Source organism: Alternaria metachromatica, assembly GCF_023757995.1.
Source record: "Alternaria metachromatica strain BMP 0045 chromosome Unknown scaffold_1, whole genome shotgun sequence".
NCBI classification, from domain to species: Eukaryota; Fungi; Ascomycota; class Dothideomycetes; order Pleosporales; family Pleosporaceae; genus Alternaria; species Alternaria metachromatica.
Genome location: NW_026055492.1, coordinates 814,394 through 833,949, shown reverse-complemented (window position 1 = coordinate 833,949; position 19,556 = coordinate 814,394). Strand labels below are relative to the sequence as shown.

Here is a 19,556-nt window from a genome sequence, read left to right as displayed (position 1 = left end):
TGCTCAAGCGAGGTTTCTGCTACAGGCAACGAGCTGGCTAACATCGACTCTTGCCGTCCAATAGTCGGCGACATCGTGCTTGTTCGACGAACCATTAGCGTACCCTGCCGAGAAGCTGCACGCGAGAAGACGGGCTCTTCTTTCAAATCATCCATAGCAGGTGGTGACGTGGGCCTGGCAGAGTTTTGCCGCTGGACGCTACCTGTCGCAGTACTTGTTCGACGCATCCCTAGGGTACTCTGTCGCGTCGGCGCACGTGAGATCAGTGGCTGTGCTTCCAAGTCATACGAAACAGATGGAGAAGTGGGTCTGATAGAGTCCTGGCGTTGGACGCTACCTGTTGCGGTACTTGTTCGACGCATCCCTAACGTACCCTGTTGTGTAGGCGCACGTGAGATGACTGGCTGTGCTTCCAAGTCATATGCAGCAGACGGAGAAGCGGATCCGATAGAATCTTGCCGCCTGTTGTTGGCTTTTGCACTGCTTGTGCGGCGGGTCTCCAGTGTAGGCTGGCGGAAAGTCGCACGCGAAATCACAGGTTGTGCTTCTGAATCATCCGCACTAGGTGGTGAAGCGGGCCCAACAGAGTCTTGTCGCTGAATTCCGGCTGTTGCTGTACTGGTACGGCGCCTTGCAAGCGTTGGCTGGCGTGAAGCTAGACTCAAGAGAATGGGTTGTTCAGATGCGTTATCAGCGACAGATAGTGGGCTTGAAGGACCTTGTCGTAACTGAGATGGTGACATGGTAGCTGTCCGGCGAGTACCAAGCGTAGGGGAGAACGAAGCTGTGCGTGATAAAACGGGCGATTCCGGTAAATCTTCCACTACGGAAGAATAACTGGAAGGTATCGAGACAGCTATTGAGCCAGGTATGAACGATTCTTGTCGTTGCGCAAGAGGTGGCGCTGTACTTGTTCGGCGAATTCGCTGCACAGGAGGCTGGAACTCAGGTTCTTCTTCAATGACCGGTGATGCAGTGTAGTGGTCGCTGTAAGTATCAGACGTGGCTTCGCCGTATCCTTGGCTCACTTCACTCTGAAGTTGCACCTCAATTTGAGGATCGTCCATCGTATCATACTGCGGGTTATCCTGCGCTTCATATGCCAGCTCAACATGCTGATCGGGCTCCACAACGTCACTGGTCTCATCAGTGGGCGCATGTTCAGCAGCTGGCAATGTCTGCAAGACGGCGGTGATTGAAGCAACAGCAGCCGGAAGCTCGTCTCTCGCCACTCGAAGCACCTCCTAGATCTCTTCAGGCGAAAAGTCTTCAGCCTTGTATGGCTCTTGACCAGCAGATGGAGGCTCTTTTGGTTGGCTGAGAATCCGAGTGAGTGCGCGGCTGAGCCGAAGCTCGTCGACACTCTTATCGACAACGCTTTGAACTTCATCTTCGACGGTGTTGGCAGTGTTGGAACTGGGCCAGGTTGGTCTGCTTGAGATGCCAGTGGATGCTTTGCTGAGAATACGCTGCACCATTGCGGTAACCAGATCATCCTCCTGGTGATCCGAAACGTCAGCCCCGAGTTCATCGATGTCGACAGTCTTGTTGCCCTGCCATGTGGACGCGCGTGAGAAGCCAGAGGGCGCCTTGCTGAGAACACTTTGCACAATCTTGGCCACCAGATCATCCTCATGCAGACCCAGAACGTCAGCTCCAGGCTCTTCGTCTTCGACAAGTCTGTTACCGTGCCACGTAGATGCGCGCGAGAGGCCACTGTTGACCTCTTCGAGCGTAGGCTGCGCAGGCTCGTCGAACGACTCGTCTTCATCGTAGTGCTGACCAGTCTGAGTAGCATCGAAGTCAGCAGACGTATCCTCTTGCTATTCGGATTCGCGTGAGACGCTGGTAGGAGCCTTGCTGAGTACACGCTTTACACTTTCACCAACGGTTTCGTCTACCGGTGCATCATCATCTTTTTGCCATGTAGAGTTGCGCGAGAGACCAGTAAGAGCCTTGCTGAGTACACGTTGTACGGGCTCGACGAAAGAACTGTCTGCTGGATCGTCCCCCATGCTATGCCAAGTAGTACTGCGCAAGAGGCCAGTAAGAGGCTTGCTGAGTACACGTCGTGTTGCGTCGACAGAAGCATCCCTGATCCACGTAGAGGCCTGCAAAATACCAGGCGGAGACATGCTCAATACGCGCTGCACTGGCTCGACGTCGGGGTCTTCGATGGCCTCCTCGTCTTCTGCATGCCATGTAGAGCTGCGTGAGAGACCGGTAGGAATCTTGCTGAGCACGCGTTGCACGCGCTGCACCGAGTCGACAATGGCGTCTGTTTGCGATGTAGACGTGCGCGAGAAGTCTGCAGGGGTTGGGCTCAGTACACGCTGCACAAGTTCGAGACTGCGATTATCGACTGCTTCTTTCTCTTCCTCATTCCCGTCATCTTCTCCATGTCGTGTAGCGCTGCGTGAGAGGCCGGTAGGGATCTTGCTGAGCACACGCTGTACACGTTGCACCGAGTCGATCATAGCATCTCTCTGCGAAGTAGACGTGCGTGAGAGACCGGTAGGGGTTTTGGTTGATCTGCGCTGTGCCGGGTTGAGATCGAGGTCATCAGCAGCCACTCCCTGACCCTGCTCATGCCAAGTAGAGCTGCATGAAATGCCAGTAGGCGCTCTTCTGAAATCGAGGTCATCAGCAGCCTCTTCTCCCTGATCCTGCTCATGCCATGTAGAGCTGCGTGAGATGCCAGTAGCCGCTTTGCTGAGCATACGCTGCACTGAGTCGATAAGAGCGTCTCTCTGTAATGTGGATGTACGCGAGAGACCCGTGGGAGCTTTGCTGAGTACACGGTGTGCATGTGGTGCATCCGAATCAGTCACCGACTCAACCTCTGGTTGGTCTCGAAACTTGACGTCAAGATCTCCAGCGATGAAATCCAATTCGTCCATAAGCTGCTCTCGGGCCTCCGAAAGTTCGGTCAAGTGTCTACGTGTTTGCTGTAGCCAGCTGTCCTCGGTTAGTGGCTCGTCCTCCGTAGCCCTGTTTTCTGCTGTTCCAAAGGAAGCATCCGTGTGACGTGAGACAGAATCCATGGGTGTGGTCTCGTAAGGGGCGTTGTGGAATATGTCATCGTCGGTCGCGGTGGGCCTTCGGTCAAGATCGAAGCCAAGATCGTCAGCTGCAGATTTGACAAGGTCGACAAGATCGGGTATCGACTGCACTTCTTCACGCAGGCTCGATTGAGGATCGTTGAGGTTCGGCTTGACTTGGCCTGTAGCCCCAACGTTGAGTTTCTCTGCCGCTTTGGGTGGGAGATATGGGCAGGGTGGAAGCCAATCATCGTCTCGTCGACAAGATTCATGTGCTGAACGGCAGGATGTCCGGCAGCGATTCCTGTCACATCCGTTGGTATTGCATCGCTGAACAAGGTCTCCAGACACCCTTCGCAGCTGGTCGAGACTGGGTTGGGTGTTCTTGATGTTGCTGATGACATTCTGAAGTGTGTTTGCATGCTCTTCTAGGATATTGTCGATGATGTGACCCAACTCATCAGCGAATTTATCTCCGCATCTGTCATGCGACATGCTTTCAGAGTGACACCGACGACGCCTCTGCCGGCGGCAACAGTCATCTGTGGAGATTTTTGATGAAGGGGTTGTAGAGGTCAACGATTCTGATGAAGCTCGTCTGCGTGTCCGCCGCTTCGTAGACAGTAGCTCTTCAAGCACTGGTACTCGGGTCGAACATTGCCGACATATTTTCTCTTGTGCAAGCTCGCGGTGTTCGGTTTTGCCCATGTATGAGAAGTGCCCACACGCTCGCTTGGTCCAATTGCCAGGGTCTCGTAACGGTCGGCTTGTCTTGTTGATGCCATGCGACTTGATCCGTGCGCCTGGGAAGCCAAAATCTTGTGTGACGCGACGTCCGTACCCTTGGCGGTTGTCGACATCGTCCGGCACTTTGGTCTCGCTATACTGCTCTTCGACACCAATGTTGGCAGTTGGTATCGAGCCTGAGATACAGCTTTGTCGAGAGACACTCATGTCACTTGCACCGTCGTGGCCGAGATTCCTTGCCACGATCTCCTCAGCTCGTCTACGCACACCGAAGGACTTCCCAGATTGGTTGCGAGGACTTCCAACATCCGTACTCTGGGTCCACTCCGCGACACGATCGACGGGTTCCTTCGCTGAAGTACCACTTTCGGTCAAAGAAGCAGTGTGTGATCCACTGCGCCTGAGCCGTTTGGGAGAGATCCCGTTGTCTTCCTCGAAAGTCCTTCGAAGATCGCGACCAGACTTCGCACGTCTACCTTCCTGTTGCGACGGAGGGTTCGGATTGCTGGCTTGCCTGGTCTCAGCAGCTGGTATTGAACTGCGGGTAGCGAGACGCCTCACAATCTCGTCAGAAGGATCTTTGTGACCGATTGGGTTGACCCCGCCAGTGTCAGGAAGCGACGCCTTGGAGATGTTATCGCTCGCAAAGCTGTCCTGTCCAGCCTGTTGACCGAGACTTGAAAGCCTTGCACCGTCGGATTTACCTGCAAAGATGTTGGCAGACTTCCGCCGACCAATGGATTCTCGCTCTATGTCGGAAAAGTACTGCTCCTCTCCCTGATCATATGGTACGGCCGGGGGCGTTGCTTTCTGTGTCGTGATGATGGGAGCACACTCGTCGGCTTCGCCTTGTTTGTAGGAGATCACAGACTGCACAGATTCGCGAGTATCGTAAAATTCCGTGGGAGAAGACAATAGCAGCCCAGTATCGAGGGCTTGCTCATCAGCAGTAGAAGACAACTTCGGGTTGGGAGCATGGGCAGGAGATTCGAGAGAGGAACTAGAGGGGTAGGTCTGCGGTGCGAGCGCCTTCGCGGCACTGGTACCAGGAACTGAAGGTGGGGGACGGGACGCTGACGGACGTTGAAAGGCTTCCGTCTCGAAGAAGTCTTTGGCAGAGCGAACTGACTTGGGGACCTGTGGCTGTCTTGATGGCGGGTATGTTGTCTGGGTGCCGCGTCGACCCGGCTCTTGGGCCAGAGATTGTTGTTTGGAGTCTGTGACGCCCACCGCAGGTGGTCGTGAACCGATATTAGAGCCAGCTTGGGAAGGCGGTACAGGTGCTGTTGTCACTGCCTCGGGCTCCCGGTACGGATGCTGGGCCTTCTCCAAGACTCGGCCATATGGGTTCCTGCCTTGCAAATAGGCAGGCGATTTGCGTCCGGAAGGAGGCGGTTGAGGTTCGCTCGATGCTTGTGGGAGGGGCAAAGCTGAGGGACTACTAGACTTGCGTCTGGATGTGGTCGGGTATGGTTGCTTCGCCTCTCCGGCTCCCGGTATCGTAGCAGGAGCTTCGAACCGACCCTGTCTAGTTCTTATGTTTGATGGTTGATTGCTCTGCTCGCGTAGTCCCGCATTGGTAGCTCGGGACGCAGAACTTGACGTGGGTTGGTCGAAGCCTCGGGGCATGAGACGCTAAACTTTTGGATAATGCGTTGCAGACGTGAGAAGGGTGATGTTGTAGACGCGTGGTAACTGTTGATTGTGTGTAAGGAAAACTGCGATCGCTGTGGTGAAGTAAGACAAGCTGTAACGAAGTAAGACAGAGTAAGACTGGGTGCTAAAGAAGTAAGACAAACTGATAGAAGGGTAACAATAAAAGTAGTGTAGCTCGTAGGGTTGCTGGTGGGCTAAGGTACGGTCGGTCCGGAATGCAGAGGAATGTGATCAAGAGGAGCGAAACTGCAAGATGTTTGGAATGTTTTGGTCACCTCAGGGAGCTCCTTCTATTCTTTGACCACGGAAAGCACGCATGCTCTGTGCTTGCTACTATACATACCGCGCATGCCGTACTCAAGGAACGCTATTTACACATTTACTTCAATGCAGCCTGCAGGCTCTCGAGGACCTAGGTCTTGTCAGCGCTTCTTGCCAAGATGTGTTCATGGTGCGTACCTCGAGCTCGATCTTGGCCTCAGCAATGTCAGCCTCACTGCCGTTTCCGCTGGCAATCTTCTGTGCCTCGCCGATCTGGTTCCTGACAGCCTATCTCTTTGTCAGTCGTTGTTCCCCATCTCCGTGCATCCGCTCGTACCTCGGCGCTGAAGTCTTCCAACGGGTAGCCCTCGACGGCGTTGATGCTGAGGACGGAGTTGGGCTGCACAACAGCAAATCCACCAGACAGGAAGAATTGCTTGCTGCCACCCTGCTCCTCGATGATCTCGACTAGACCGGGCTTCAGCTGCTCGATGGAGGCAACGTGGTTGGCCAGAACACCCATGTCACCGGTCTCCGCGGGGAGGTTGACCTGGACGCTGTAAAACATCTCATGTCAGTATTCGCGATTTCGCTTTGCGGGATCGGCCGGGGTCTCGAGAGACGTACACATCCTGGGACTTGTAGATAGACTGTTGACCACCAGTTAGCCTCTCAATTCAGATGCCAATTGCAACCTGGGGTATGCCCCCGCATGTTGCGACAGCTGGTATGGCGTACCTGATGCGGGAGAGCTAGGGAGAGCTTGATCTTGTCATTGGCGACTTCGGCGTACCCTCTGCGCTGGATGGGGCGGGCAATGGCAGCGGGCCTCGCGCGGAGGGCAGCTCGGGCGATACGGAGAGAGCTCATGATGGACGGGGTGGTGGGGAAGATGTGGTCGGAGAATGTTCAATGTCGGTGTTCTGCGAGTTCTGCGCTCCCTCAGGTCACGGGGTTAGCCGACGCTAGCGCATCACCAACATCTTGACCATCTGAACTGGGTATCACAACACTGCACGAGAGCGGTTATTCTTCGCTCAACTACGTATCCAAGGCATTCAATGAGCTGTCTTCTTCAACCTACCGGGAAACAAGCTGCATTTCATCAGCGTCAACCTAAAGTTCTGATCCTAACTGCTGTTGGGAACCTTCATGCACCAGGCGTCAAAGGTCAACTAAAGATTCGCATTTTGTTGCATTCCTCAAAATTACGTGGGAATAATATGGTATCTGTATTGAACTACTCCGGGGTATCTTATGCCAAAACGCCTGTTCCAAGTTTGTGAACTCATGCGGCCCATATCATTGCTGACAGGCCAACTTATGCTTTCTCTGCCCAAATGTAGCAAAACATCAATCATCGTATAACTGCTGCGGTGCGGCCATGCTCATCCGCAACTGCCGCTCCCTCTGCTTCGCCTGCAACTCTAGCGTCTCTACGGCATAGCTAAGCCTATCCTTCTTCGCTTTCAAGGTCTTCATCCTCATCTCTTGTTGCGCGCTGATGGTCTTGCCTCCGCTTCGCTGTGCGGTCCTGCTAGCTGGTCTGGAGCCTGAGCTGCCATTGTTGTCGCGTCCGAGTCTGCCGTCGTTCAGATCGCATTTCGCTATCAAGGATTGCTCGCGACGCTCCAGCTTGTCGAGGTAGTTTTCTACGCGCTTAAGAAGGTTATCGACTTCAGGGCGGATTTCTGAGAGGAGTGCTGATTGCGCGGTTTGGAGGTCAGACTCGGAGATGAGCTCGAAATGCTGTTCCAGGGTCAACACGATGAAGGTAGAATCATGTTCTTAACGTGTACACACCCGTGTCGTCTGCAGTACTTTGGCCAATCGAGGGAAGTCGCTCACGCCTTGGTCCAGTATGTTGATAGACGAATCGAGTAATTGCATACTACTGCGCAGCGAGCCTACGCATCCTTCCAGCGCCATGATTGTGATCGGTTCGGCAATCGCAAGTGTGATCTGGACGCGAGCGAAGTGGGATGTTGCTTCCTCTTAGTACAACGGCATGAGGGATCCGTGCGCAGACGCCAAGCATCTCCAGGGCTGTTCTTCGAGCGGAGCTCAACCCATCACCGCATCCCTCGCCGCAACCGTCAAATCAATCCATTGCCCCTCCAACACACGTCACAATGCCTCTTCTCGGAAGGAAGTTCCCGGCGCAAATTGGTACGACACCCTGCACGCGCAGATAGTGGAAAGTCGAGCTTGAAAAGATTGCTAACGAGGTACTACAGCCAAGCCCATGTGGCCTTTCTACGTCTCCGGTACGTTGCGCGACTTAGATTAGGGCAGAGAATACTTGGAGGAGCCCAATTGATGGACCGGAAGGAGATGGAATTGCTTGGGAGCCGAGGGCTCGCAGTGTGAGACAGGATTAACAAGAGTCAATAGGCCTCGTCATCCTCTACGGTGTCAACTCTGCCGCCAACGCCATGGCCCAGTGTACGTAATCCCCATCCCAGAGACGAAGCCATCCAGCTCGATCCATGTCCGCAGGCTAACCAGCACAGCCGATGAGTACAAGAACGACCCGCGCAACCCAGCCCTCAAGAACCAGGCGCCGAACCACTAAGCCGGATACTTCGCGATACGGGGAGCGGTCTTTGGGCATACGAGTGCAATCAGAGGCAGTGTATAATAGCCGCGGAGGAGGAGGATCATTCAAGGTCTCCGACTGAGATGGCTGTATAGACTTGGCAAAATCAACCCATCACGAACATATCATTTTTCTTGTTCTGCGGCTCTGGTCATGCGAGTGCGTGTCAACTGAATTGCAGGCAACTTTCCACGCAGAGATCGCTACCACGTTACCAGGGAGCGTACTTCGGCTCAACCCAAGAGGATCAGAGATATGGTGGGGTTTAATCCCATCTACCAGGCGGTTTCCGCATGCAGATCACCTGCTGCTAGACTATGTTTGACCTACAGACTGTTCCAAATTCCCTTCGAACCTGTTTGTCACTACATGTTGATGGTGTACGCTGTCAAGATGGTATTCGGATGTTTCTGGTATCGAATGTTTCTTACATAGCTGAGCAGCTCTACAAAGGAGATTATATAACTGTCCTCGCTATGAGAGGCGGGGTGTGATGCTGTATCAGACCATGGGCACATGCTACGCGGTGCTTCATACAGTAAGCATAGCGGGTTCGGTTAGCAGGCATAACTATATAGTCCGAAGAGTTCTGCAGATGTGATGTCACAGCAAGAGAGTCGGGAGATAGTGTTAGGACCACCTTATACAAGGGAAAGACTAAACACCTAGAAGCCTACGTCGCTGTTAGGCTACTAACTTTGTAAACTTTTATCTTAATGTAGGCTCTTAGGTATTTAGTTTTTCCCTTAAATAGAGTAGGACTGATGCTTTCCTTTGTTCCGACCAAAAAAGCATCTTGCTGAGCGCTATTGTGTTGTTGAAAGGGCTTGTACGGATATACGGGACACTCTTCATGGGGTAATTTCTGGGTTTGAACGATGAAACTGTTATACGCAAGTGGTGTTTGCCTAGTCTGAATTATGATGTGTTTGCCGTACCCGACCTTCGTCACGAGACAGTTTCGGGCCGCAGTCTTTCCAGAACATCGGCTACGAGGAAATTTCATTCTAGCAGCGGGACGGCGTCTGCAGGACGTTCTTGGTCAAAGTCAAATATAGCGCAATCGGTTCGTGAACCGCGCGAGATGCATAAAGGGGCAGATCTGTGGCTCAGTCGCATGATGCGGCAGTCAGGCGACGGCATTTGAAACGGGCAGTGGCATTTCGACAGTGACACCCTGGACATGTGCGGACACGCGCAAGGCAAACGGCGGTGCGATGGGTCGCGATGCCTCCGAGCGGCTCAGGGATGTGATTTGCGGTCCGCATGCTTGATACACGGCGGCGGGCAGCGGGCAGCAGTCCACGGTGAAAGAGCTCGCTAGCGCGCCAAGCACAGTGGCCGAATACAAGGCAGTGGCTCTCTGCATCCATCCTGCCATCAGCGTTCCTTTGATACAGCACCACGATCACAGTGTGCTTGTTCCACCGGCCTATTGTGCTGTCCCGTGCCCTGCAGCTGCCTCTCTGTGTCGTTTTTGCTAGAGTCGCAAACCTCGCCCGCCCGCCAGCCCGCACCTACGCTCGCCGGCATCGTTGATCGTTGGGCTCATTCACGCCCTACAGTAAGTCCTGCCCAGCTCGTCAGTCGGCTCCGCCCTCTGCCCCCCGTGCCCTATTTATCTCTCACCACGACGCACCTGCTCCGCTGGCCTTTCCTTTACCTGTCGGTCAACACGCTCGACTGCCTCCCCTAGCGTTTCTCGGCTGCCCGCTCCGCTTACTCACCGCCTTGTTGGCTAAAGCCTCATACTGACCGGTCCACCGCAGCAGGCTGATCCTCAAAACACCACCGCGCCCCCATCGTCACAACACTCGACCCACCCCCCTCAACACCTCCCTCCACCACAGGCCAACCTCCTCAAGGTTGCACCTCTGCAAGCATGACGACAATGGTACGCCCCGACCCCGCTTGCCGTCACCACGGCGGCCAAGCACCGCTCCGCAGGACCCCAGGCTGACAGTAGCAGGACCTCCGCGTCGGCAACAAGTACAGAATCGGCCGCAAGATTGGTAGCGGCAGTTTCGGTGACATCTACCTCGGTACGTAGCCGCCGCCCATCGTCCACCACCCCCAGCACCGCTGACGTCTACAGGTACCAACATCATCTCTGGTGAGGAGATCGCCATCAAGCTCGAGAGCGTCAAGGCGAAGCACCCCCAGCTCGAATATGAGGCCCGCGTCTACAAGTCGCTCGCTGGCGGTGTCGGCATCCCCTTTGTCCGCTGGTTCGGAACCGAGTGCGACTACAACGCCATGGTCCTGGACCTGCTCGGCCCTTCCCTCGAGGACCTCTTCAATTTCTGCAACCGCAAGTTCTCCCTGAAGACTGTCCTGCTCCTCGCCGATCAGCTCATCTCCCGCATTGAGTACATCCACGCAAAGTCTTTCATCCACCGCGACATCAAGCCCGACAACTTCCTCATGGGCATTGGCAAGCGCGGCAACCAGGTCAATGTCATCGACTTTGGTCTGGCCAAGAAGTACCGCGATCCCAAGACGCACTTCCACATCCCGTACAGAGAGAACAAGAACTTGACTGGTACCGCCCGCTACGCCTCCATCAACACTCACTTGGGTGTCGGTACGTATCCCGCACGCCATCCGACTTGCTAAACTGACATCAACAGAACAATCCCGCCGTGACGACATGGAGTCTCTGGGCTATGTCATGCTTTACTTCTGCCGTGGATCCCTTCCCTGGCAGGGTCTTAAGGCGGCCACCAAGAAGCAGAAATACGACCGCATCATGGAGAAGAAGATGACGACTCCCACCGAGGTTCTCTGCCGTGGCTTCCCCAACGAGTTCGCCATCTACCTCAACTACACCCGTTCCCTCCGCTTCGATGACAAGCCCGACTACTCGTACCTCCGCAAGATTTTCCGCGACCTCTTCGTCCGTGAAGGCTTCCAGTACGACTACGTGTTCGACTGGACCGTCTACAAGTACCAGAAGAACGCCCAAGCCATCGCCCAGGCTGCCAACCAGGGCCAGGGCGAGGAAGACGACAAGGGCCGCGGACGCCACGTCACCACCACCGCCGCTGCCAACGCGGGCACGGCAGCTGGCACCAAGCGCGGTCCGGTCAACGCGCGCCAGGAGGGCACCGGAATGTGAGTTCGATATATCTGATCCTCGTAAGGGACCCTCTCCTTTGCGTTTGGTGTTGAGAACGCTTAGCGCGGGGGGCGCCAGATCCAGATTTTACTAACCTTCTTCCTTCTTTCAGGCAGCTTCGTTCGGCCAACAAGCGTGGCGGGGACCAGTATGCATCTGGTTACTGATTTGATGCGGCTTTCGATTCGTCATCTCAACTCTTGCGTGACCGCTTCTTCTGACGCGGCTCCGCACACACAACGAATGGGAAATGCGGCATTGCCGTCCTGGCAACATTTTGGACGGCGTCGCTCCTTGATCAGTTCATGGGATCCATTCGTCAGACACCTCGTACGGACCTAGGAAGACATTCCACTGTCTTGCGTTTCTCATGGCCATGCGTCTCTGACGACTATCTCACATCTCTGGAAGCTCGACCCACACGGTATCTCCATTTGGCATCACAGTTCGGCTTGTAAACACATCTCAACTCCTCCCGGATTACAGCCAACCGATTATCTTGGTCGTCTTGCACAGCTAGTGTTACTGGCCAGCTCTCCAGCTGATGACTGATCTTTGTTTGACTTTACGGCTTTCACCTCGCATTAATTATCCCCTGCCCCCTCGTCCTTCCATGTGGTTCTTAGTACTTTCCTTGAGTTTCCCCCCTTCGGATATGTCTGCCAGCTTGTGGGGAGGTAAAGCTTAACAAGGGGTCGATTTCAATTTGTATCTGGTGAAGAGTGTATGTGATTGAAGCTTGGCTGGTAGACTCGAAGGGTTGCAATGGGGCTGGTGGCTAGTAGTCCGCGTGATTGACGGATCTCCATTAAGGAGGCTGCTTCCAGGGATGAGAAAGGAACATCTAGCTCGCCACGACCATTGCGCTTGGAGATGGGGAAAGGGGACGTGTGGTGCGAGTGATGGTGCTTTTAGTTTTGTTTGCTTTGGAATTACATGCTTTTCTCGCACCGCTGATTGAATATCCTGAGTGATGCCCGTGACTGGTATACTGCTTGTAACTTGGCTTGCTTAATAGGCCAGTAAAGGACTACGGGTAGAGACTCAAGCTAGACTTCGAGCTCTAACGAGAATATGATGCAGCTTACTTCTTTCATATTCAGTGAATGAACGGATATGTGATTATTGTCTTTTCAAGTAATGCACGTTTTGCGAAATGTGGCTTCAGAGAGTGACTTTGACTGCTTTACGTAGTGTACGCGTGCGTGTCATGCGGCCAGTACGATGTACCATCTTGGATATTGTATGGCGCCTCCCTGAAAAAGAACAAGCAATCAGGCCACTTCCGCACTTGAGTCCGTCAAGGCTTATGTGCTGTGCGTACGATGTTGTGGATGTAGTAGCCCGTGATGACGTGCCTCGTAACCCTGCCGAGGTAAAACGCGACATCGTTCTTCACAGTACTGTCAGCAACCCATGCATAGGTACGCGACTAAAACACCTCGCTGCATCATCTCTCATCACGCAAGCAGCATCAAAGCATAACATCTCATTACTGTGTTCTTTAGATCGCGTTTATATGGTCTGACTCGTCAATATACAACACGAGACTTCGTTCTGTCGCCCGAACCGAGGCCTGTCGCGTCTTGCGGGGAAAGCTTACTATTCATCTTCCACTTAGTACACTCCGTCTCGAAAGTCTGAAGTTTCCACACCCATCTCACCGTCCACCTACCTAAAACAGAGTGGTGATAGGAGAATCTTCGCGACATTGTAATCGGATATCTGCTCTACCGCCTCAAAGAACAGCGCGAAAGAGCCAGGAAATTAAACATCATGACTTCTTCATCGGATTACTCGGATATCAAGTTCGAGATCAAGGGCAAGATCGGTATCATCAAGGTAACACTCAAAGACTCCATCATCAATCCGCGTGGCACACTCCCGAATCCCTCCAGACGATCTTATCCGATCCACCCATACGCAAACATCACAGTATGCGTCCGCTAACACATCCTTCAGTTCAACCGGCCCAAGGCACTCAACTCTTTTGGCGGAAACCTCATTCCCGACATCATCGCCGGATTACGCGTTCTCAATGAGCACCCCGACACCATCTTCACCGTGCTCACAGGCGAGGGACGCTTCTTTTCTGCCGGCGCGGATGTCAAGGGAATCGCTGGAGGAGGCAGCGAATCTTTCAAGAACGATGCCGAGAAGAAGCTGAGTTACATGTCAAGGTTCAGCTATGGTATGTCCGACTCTTGATCTTGCTTATGCCGCCACTTTATTTTCATGTCGAAATGTGATGGCACCTCTGAATTATAGTACTGACTCTGACATGGGCACAGCAACGGAGCTTCTACGTTCGATGATCGAGTAAGTCTACATACACCCATGTATTCCCACACAGCAACACTAACATCCCACAGCCACCGCAAAGTCCTCATTCTTGCCCTCAACGGCCCCGCCGTCGGCGGCGGCGCAGCCTGGTTCCCCGGCATCGCCGACATTGTCCTCGCCTCCTCAACCGCGTGGCTCCAATGCCCCTTCTCCGCCCTCGGTCTCGTCCCCGAAAACGGGTCCGCCCTCTCCTTCGCGCAATCCATCGGCATCCACCGCGCAAACGACTTCCTCATGTTTGGCCGCAAGCTCTCCGCGCAAGAGCTGCTCGATGCCGGCCTGTACAATTACGTGTGGGATGCTACTGGTGATGAGTTTCATGGCAAGGTTGAGGCGTTCTTGGAGGAACAGCTCAAAGTGAATGATGGCAAGAGCATGATTGAGATGAAGAGGTTGCAGAATGCGCCGATTAGGGATGCGAGGTTGGTGGCCGTGGTTAATGCTGTGGATGCGTTGGCGGAGCGGTTTGTTGAGGGGGCGCCCATGGAGAGGTTTGAGATTAAGAGGAGGGAGATGGAGGAGAAGAGTAAGGCGAGGTCGAAGATTTGATTGGAAGGTTTAGATGGGAACATGTATGCAAGCTTCGAATTCTAAGTATAGGAATTGTGCAAGGCCTGTGTGCCCTCAACGCACCAAGCAGATATCTCAAACCACTGGACATACATCCTCGATCAAGGTCCCCATACCCACACCCTCAGCCCAACCCCTCAACCCACCCATCCACCTAAGCATACTCCACCGTATTCCTCAGCGTCCCAATCTCCGGACTAAGCGTAACCTCGACCACATCCCCCGGCTTCAAAAACTGCGGCTCCTTCATCGCATACCCGACGCCCGCACACGTGCCCGTCATGAAAACCGTGCCCTTCTTCAGCGTAGTCCCCTGACTACAATAACTCACCAACGTCGGAATCTTGAAGCACAAATCATCGATCCCAGAACTCTGTCTCAGATCCCCGTTGACCACCGTCTTGAGATGCAATTTCGACGGATCAGGAATCACGCGTGTGGAGACGAGTTGCGGGCCTAGAGGCGCGTATGTGTCGAAGCCTTTGGAGAAGTTCCATTGGGGGACTGTGCCGGCGAGGAGGGGGTCGCGTTGGAGTTTTCGCGAGGACACGTCGTTGCCGGAGGTGTAGCCGCCGATGTAGTTGAAGGCGTCGGCTTCGGAGACGTTTTTGGCGTCTTGCGAGATTATGAAGCAGAGTTCGCCTTCGTAGTCGGCTTGGTTGTCTTGGGCCAGTTTGGGGATGACGATGGGCGCGTTGTGGTCGTTTAGGCAGGTGTTGGCTTTGATGAAGGTTGAGGGGTATGGGGGGAGGGTGCGGCCGCCTTCTTGGACTGGACGTGGGGAGGTCAATGGTTTGAGAAGAGGGTATGGGGTGTGTGAGAGATACTTACTGTGTTTGATGAAGTTTAGACCTATGCACCGGATGATGGGTACTTCGTCTGTCGTCACGGGACCGAGGAGCTTCTTGACGGTGACTTCCTCATCGGTAACCGTGGTGGCGGGGTCGAAGATGTCATCGTTCTTGACATCGATTACCTTGGCCTTTAGTCCCGTCTCTTCTGTTGTCGTACCGACATCGAATTCTGGCGAGGGGAGGATTGGTTGACCCCGCAGCTCACGTCCATCTGTGGCGATGAAGCGGATAAGTCTGTCCCAGTTTGGTGCCATTGTTTGCAGTAGATATGAGTTGATGATGGAGATTTTTACTCTTGCTACAAGCAGTGTTCTATGTATTTGAAGGGCTAGGATCTGAGTCTATGGTGGATATATGTTCAACCGGGCCTGCCTGGCGCGATGCCGGAAAGATCCATGGATGTGGGGAGGTTCGGAAATGTCGAGCGGGATGCTAGTGCGGGGCATTCTTTGCGTGAACTTTGATCAGGAACGCGCGGATTAGGTCTTTTCGGGGCTTGTTATGAGACCGTAGTAGATAATGGATTTCCAGTAGTCTCCACGGGCTTCACTAAGTTTGAGAGTAGATATTCGTGGTATACAAGCAAATGGTGACACGGAACAACTCTTTAACGGGTTCGTGATGCACTTACAAGACTAGGACAACCACTCCCATACAGTCATAATCTTTAAAAGGCATTGCTGCTTAGATGAGGGGAATTAAATATATTGTACAGCTACTAGCCCTCAAAGACGCCATGTTGAAGATCAACACCAAAGTCCTTTGCCATGACGCGCATGTGCGCTTCGATATCATCCTCCATACCTCCGCCCACACCGACCAATTGCTTGAGCTTACTCCAGAGGAACACCGCATCGCTAAGTGTAAGCACGAACCGGAAGCGCAGATGCTGAATCCAGTTCTTCCATCTCTGGCTCACACTCAGATCTTTAGATTCAATCAAAGCCCTACTAGCCCATAGTCCAGTGATCTTGATGCGGTTTACAGGTGAACCGAGGAATTGGTTGTTACCTTGTACGATGCGTAGGTTACGGCCAATGAAGAGGAGTTCACGGGGAAACTTTGCGTCGTCGCCGAGAATGAGCTTAATGGCGTCGCGGCCTTTGGCTTGCATTTCAAAGGCTCGCTCCGCTTGGTCTTTTCCTTTCATTTCAGATTTGAGGACACCTGCTACACTCTTGTCGCCACCTTCGTACGGACGCATGAGCGTTGCTGATGCGAAGATGTCGGCGTGCTTTACGCCCCAGCTGGTGACGATCTCCTCGATCTTGGCGTTGTCAAAAGCGAGAAGCGACTTCCAGAATTCCGCGTATTGAAGACGGAACTTGGGATCCATGCGGATATACAGGCCGTGGTCGATGAGGACGACTTCTGGCTGTCCACTGGGCAGGCGGCGGACGAAGATGTTGCCTGGATGGGGGTCGCAATGTACCGCACCCCAGAGGAACATTTGTGCTGAGAAGAGATCGACAATAGTGTTCATGGTGGTCTTCAGGGAGACGCCGAGGCCGCCTTTCTCGTCGTTTCCTCTCCATGAACTACGGTCCGGCTTGAAGAACTCGTGTTGTGTGGCATCCTCCGGCGCATGTGTATCGATCTTAGCGTCTCGGGGGATTGGTGGTAGCTGGTTACCACCTGCACCGGGGCTGCCTCTGCGCCATCCACCCTTCCAGCTGTTTGTGATGCCCTCCTTGTCCCATAACCGTACACCTTCGATCCATTCCGCAGTCATGACACGCTTGCTTGAGAGCTCGCGGTACACTGCAGGTATGTAAACCCGACCGTTGAGTCGCGGTTCTCCGGCCACCAGCCCCTTCATCTCTACCGCGTTGTCTGCCTCGTTCTCGAAATCCGTTTCCAGCATTAGGCGCTCTGAGATGTATGGAACCAGGGTGTAAACAGGGATGCCGAACCACCAGGTATACACTTTGGAAACGACCTTAAATGCCCAAAGATCCCATCCCACCTGCTGGGCAATCTCTCTCTTCTGAATCTTGATGGCGACCTCCCTTCCATCTGCCAGTCTTGCCCAGTGCACTTGCGCAACACTCGCACTAGCCCTTGCAGTCTTCTCCATTATACCCCGACCGTCCTGTCCTTCCCGTGTGAAGCTGACACCGAAGACGTCCTCGACGCTTTTGCCAAAGTCCTCTCGTATGACTTGCTCGACTTCCCACCATTCGTTCTGCGGCGCGTCGTCGAACATTTGCTGGAACATCTTCTGGAATTGTGGTGGCAATATCGCGCTCTGCATAGCAATCGCCTGTCCAATCTTCAAATATAGTCCGCCATTGTACCGCAGCAGGTCGAATATCCTTTGTGCATTCCGCGCATGCAATTCCTCAATGCTGTTCGCAAGCGGAGGATGCGCACGGAAGTTGATCTTGTAGTCTATGCCTATCAAGAGACCGGTCTTGAATGTGCGCAAACTGCGTGTGATGGACGAAGCGTAAAATTGCCGGTCAGCTAGCCACCCAGCACCGAGCAGAGCAGAGATGACAGCAAGGCGGCGCACCCATTTCCGGCGGGTAAACGGAGGCTTGACTTTACGTTGTCGTGGTTTCGGTAGGTCTGCGGGGTTCGGAGGGCGCAGAGGCTCCCATTGCTGTGTTCGAAGGCGGCGCGCGAGTGGTGCCTGGTAGAGTCGCGTGGGGGAGAAGGTTGACGTCAGCAATCGTGATGTCGCATGTTGCGCAGGTGCTCTTCGAAGAGCAGACAAGCCATGTATCATGGCTGTCGGAAACAGGGTGAAGACAGCACGGGAAATGTGTAGTATGACATGAGGAGCACGTTGTAAGAATGCATTATCTGTCGCGCCTTGTCGGACTTAAAGTCATGACGGCATTTTCAACGCCGCCAATTGCCCGCCTACAACCGTTATTTCGTCCGTGCACCATCTAGAGGTGTCAGCCTCATGCTCCGGTATAACCCGAACTTCTGCTTCTATCGTAGCTCCATCCACTCGTTCTTTGTAATTTTTGAGAGTTTCGCTATCTAGCCAAAACTTTTGACTTTGTGAAGTTGCGCGGGATGGGAAAGGACAGGACGTCGTCTGCGAATATTTGCCTCCCCTTATCCTATCTCAAGATGGTGTACTTCTGCCTCATCTCCCGTCAACAGGAGCCTACCTCGTCCTCGAGCGAGCTATAGAGCGTTCTGATCGGAAGCATGGAGAGGCGATTGCTGTGATTGCGTTGACACCACTTAAGCCCTTGCTAATGCAAGTAGAGCTTTGTCGTGATATCGATATACCATGGAAGGAGTAGAAATGCGAGAGAGCACCTAGATACCCTTCGGAATCACTCATGATTGTTCGTCCTGCGGCACTTGACTCTTCTCCACAGCCTTGAGATCTACGTCCCACCTCTTTGCCAGATCCTCAACTACGCCCATCCACTTCTTCACTACAGGATGCTGGTCCGAGACCTCCCTGAATGTAGGGTCGTCGTCATTTCCTACAACACCCCACTTCCATATGCCCTCTTCATCTACCCATTGGCGGCCTAGCAGCTCCTCGATGGCAAGCTCTTTACGCGCAGAATCGAAGACTTGTGACACTTCCTTGTGGACTTGCTCATCATGACCCCTCCAGGCCGCGACAAAGCCTTGTAGAACTCCTAATATGTAGCCGACGCGTAGGCCTAGGTTGGCACCGAGAGAGTAGCCTTCATCGAATCCTTCTTGCACGTATTGGCCTTTGCTGTTTGCCAGACCCTCTCGGTATGCATCTGTGTCGAGCGCTCGTTGACGCGACGGGAGGTCGGATAGTATTTCGTGAGCGCGTACATGAGGGACGTTCGCTGTGAGGGTGGGTGAAGCGGGCGCCGAACCGTAAATATCGTCGAGTGCATTTTCGTGCGGAGGCGTGGGTGGACCGTGTCCAGCAGCGAGTTGAGTCGGGTCCAAGGTAGGTGACATGTCCTCGAATGCGTTCATGGTGGGCGTATTTCCTCTCCACAAAAGACTGCACCGAACGTGAATCTAGTCATGTTGCGAAAGGTACTTGGTGGGGTGGAGGGTGAGGATCTGGTGGGACTAGCGCTGTCTTCGGCGGACGCGGAGGATTGAGCCTGTTCGAGTGGGAGCACCAGCTTCCTACCTGTATGCACCCTCAGCAATGCTCTCGAGCATAAAATCTGAGTACAGAATGCCCCGCTAGAATCAGTCCGGCAGGAAAGTCGTGGATAACTTCACAAACGCTATCTCCGTCGCCACGGACGAATATTGGGACGCACGGTTAAGCTGGCAGGACTACATTCATCGGCAACAGATACTTTATCAACGACCGCCATCGCGGTTGCTTACACTTTCTAATTAGCATTGCATCTTCCTGAAAAACTCTCTACTTCATTCCAATTCTCGTCATC

General features: G+C 53.7%; 8 protein-coding genes across 8 annotated transcripts; 2 read left to right on the top strand and 6 right to left on the bottom strand.

The window, feature by feature from the left end:
* Positions 1-1,244: 1,244 nt before the first annotated feature.
* Positions 1,245-5,417, bottom strand: J4E83_000265 (uncharacterized protein; the record flags this gene model as incomplete). The annotated part of the gene is made up of 2 exons (XM_049327228.1): positions 1,245-1,823; positions 1,890-5,417. 2 exons carry the CDS (start codon positions 5,415-5,417, stop codon positions 1,245-1,247), a joined length of 4,107 nt encoding a protein of 1,368 aa, XP_049193373.1.
* A 406-nt stretch (positions 5,418-5,823) lies between these two features.
* On the bottom strand, positions 5,824-6,575 carry J4E83_000264 (uncharacterized protein; the record flags this gene model as incomplete). The annotated part of the gene is made up of 5 exons (XM_049327227.1): positions 5,824-5,856; positions 5,904-5,993; positions 6,043-6,262; positions 6,333-6,355; positions 6,444-6,575. 5 exons carry the CDS (start codon positions 6,573-6,575, stop codon positions 5,824-5,826), a joined length of 498 nt encoding a protein of 165 aa, XP_049193372.1.
* Positions 6,576-7,058: 483 nt separating this feature from the next.
* On the bottom strand, positions 7,059-7,634 carry J4E83_000263 (uncharacterized protein; the record flags this gene model as incomplete). The annotated part of the gene is made up of 2 exons (XM_049327226.1): positions 7,059-7,454; positions 7,509-7,634. The coding sequence occupies 2 exons, from the start codon at positions 7,632-7,634 to the stop codon at positions 7,059-7,061; spliced, it is 522 nt and encodes a 173-aa protein (XP_049193371.1).
* Positions 7,635-10,195: 2,561 nt separating this feature from the next.
* Positions 10,196-11,422, top strand: HHP1 (casein kinase I; the record flags this gene model as incomplete). Its single annotated transcript, XM_049327225.1, has 4 exons — positions 10,196-10,198; positions 10,274-10,346; positions 10,400-10,888; positions 10,935-11,422. 4 exons carry the CDS (start codon positions 10,196-10,198, stop codon positions 11,420-11,422), a joined length of 1,053 nt encoding a protein of 350 aa, XP_049193370.1.
* A 1,776-nt stretch (positions 11,423-13,198) lies between these two features.
* Positions 13,199-14,314, top strand: J4E83_000261 (uncharacterized protein; the record flags this gene model as incomplete). The annotated part of the gene is made up of 4 exons (XM_049327224.1): positions 13,199-13,264; positions 13,385-13,613; positions 13,714-13,741; positions 13,795-14,314. The coding sequence occupies 4 exons, from the start codon at positions 13,199-13,201 to the stop codon at positions 14,312-14,314; spliced, it is 843 nt and encodes a 280-aa protein (XP_049193369.1).
* Positions 14,315-14,489: 175 nt separating this feature from the next.
* J4E83_000260 (uncharacterized protein) lies at positions 14,490-15,443 on the bottom strand (the record flags this gene model as incomplete). Its single annotated transcript, XM_049327223.1, has 2 exons — positions 14,490-15,106; positions 15,167-15,443. The coding sequence occupies 2 exons, from the start codon at positions 15,441-15,443 to the stop codon at positions 14,490-14,492; spliced, it is 894 nt and encodes a 297-aa protein (XP_049193368.1).
* A 464-nt stretch (positions 15,444-15,907) lies between these two features.
* Positions 15,908-17,920, bottom strand: J4E83_000259 (uncharacterized protein; the record flags this gene model as incomplete). The annotated part of the gene is made up of 1 exon (XM_049327222.1): positions 15,908-17,920. The coding sequence occupies one exon, from the start codon at positions 17,918-17,920 to the stop codon at positions 15,908-15,910; it is 2,013 nt and encodes a 670-aa protein (XP_049193367.1).
* A 572-nt stretch (positions 17,921-18,492) lies between these two features.
* Positions 18,493-19,125, bottom strand: YAE1 (Essential protein Yae1, N terminal; the record flags this gene model as incomplete). The annotated part of the gene is made up of 1 exon (XM_049327221.1): positions 18,493-19,125. The coding sequence occupies one exon, from the start codon at positions 19,123-19,125 to the stop codon at positions 18,493-18,495; it is 633 nt and encodes a 210-aa protein (XP_049193366.1).
* Positions 19,126-19,556: the final 431 nt, after the last annotated feature.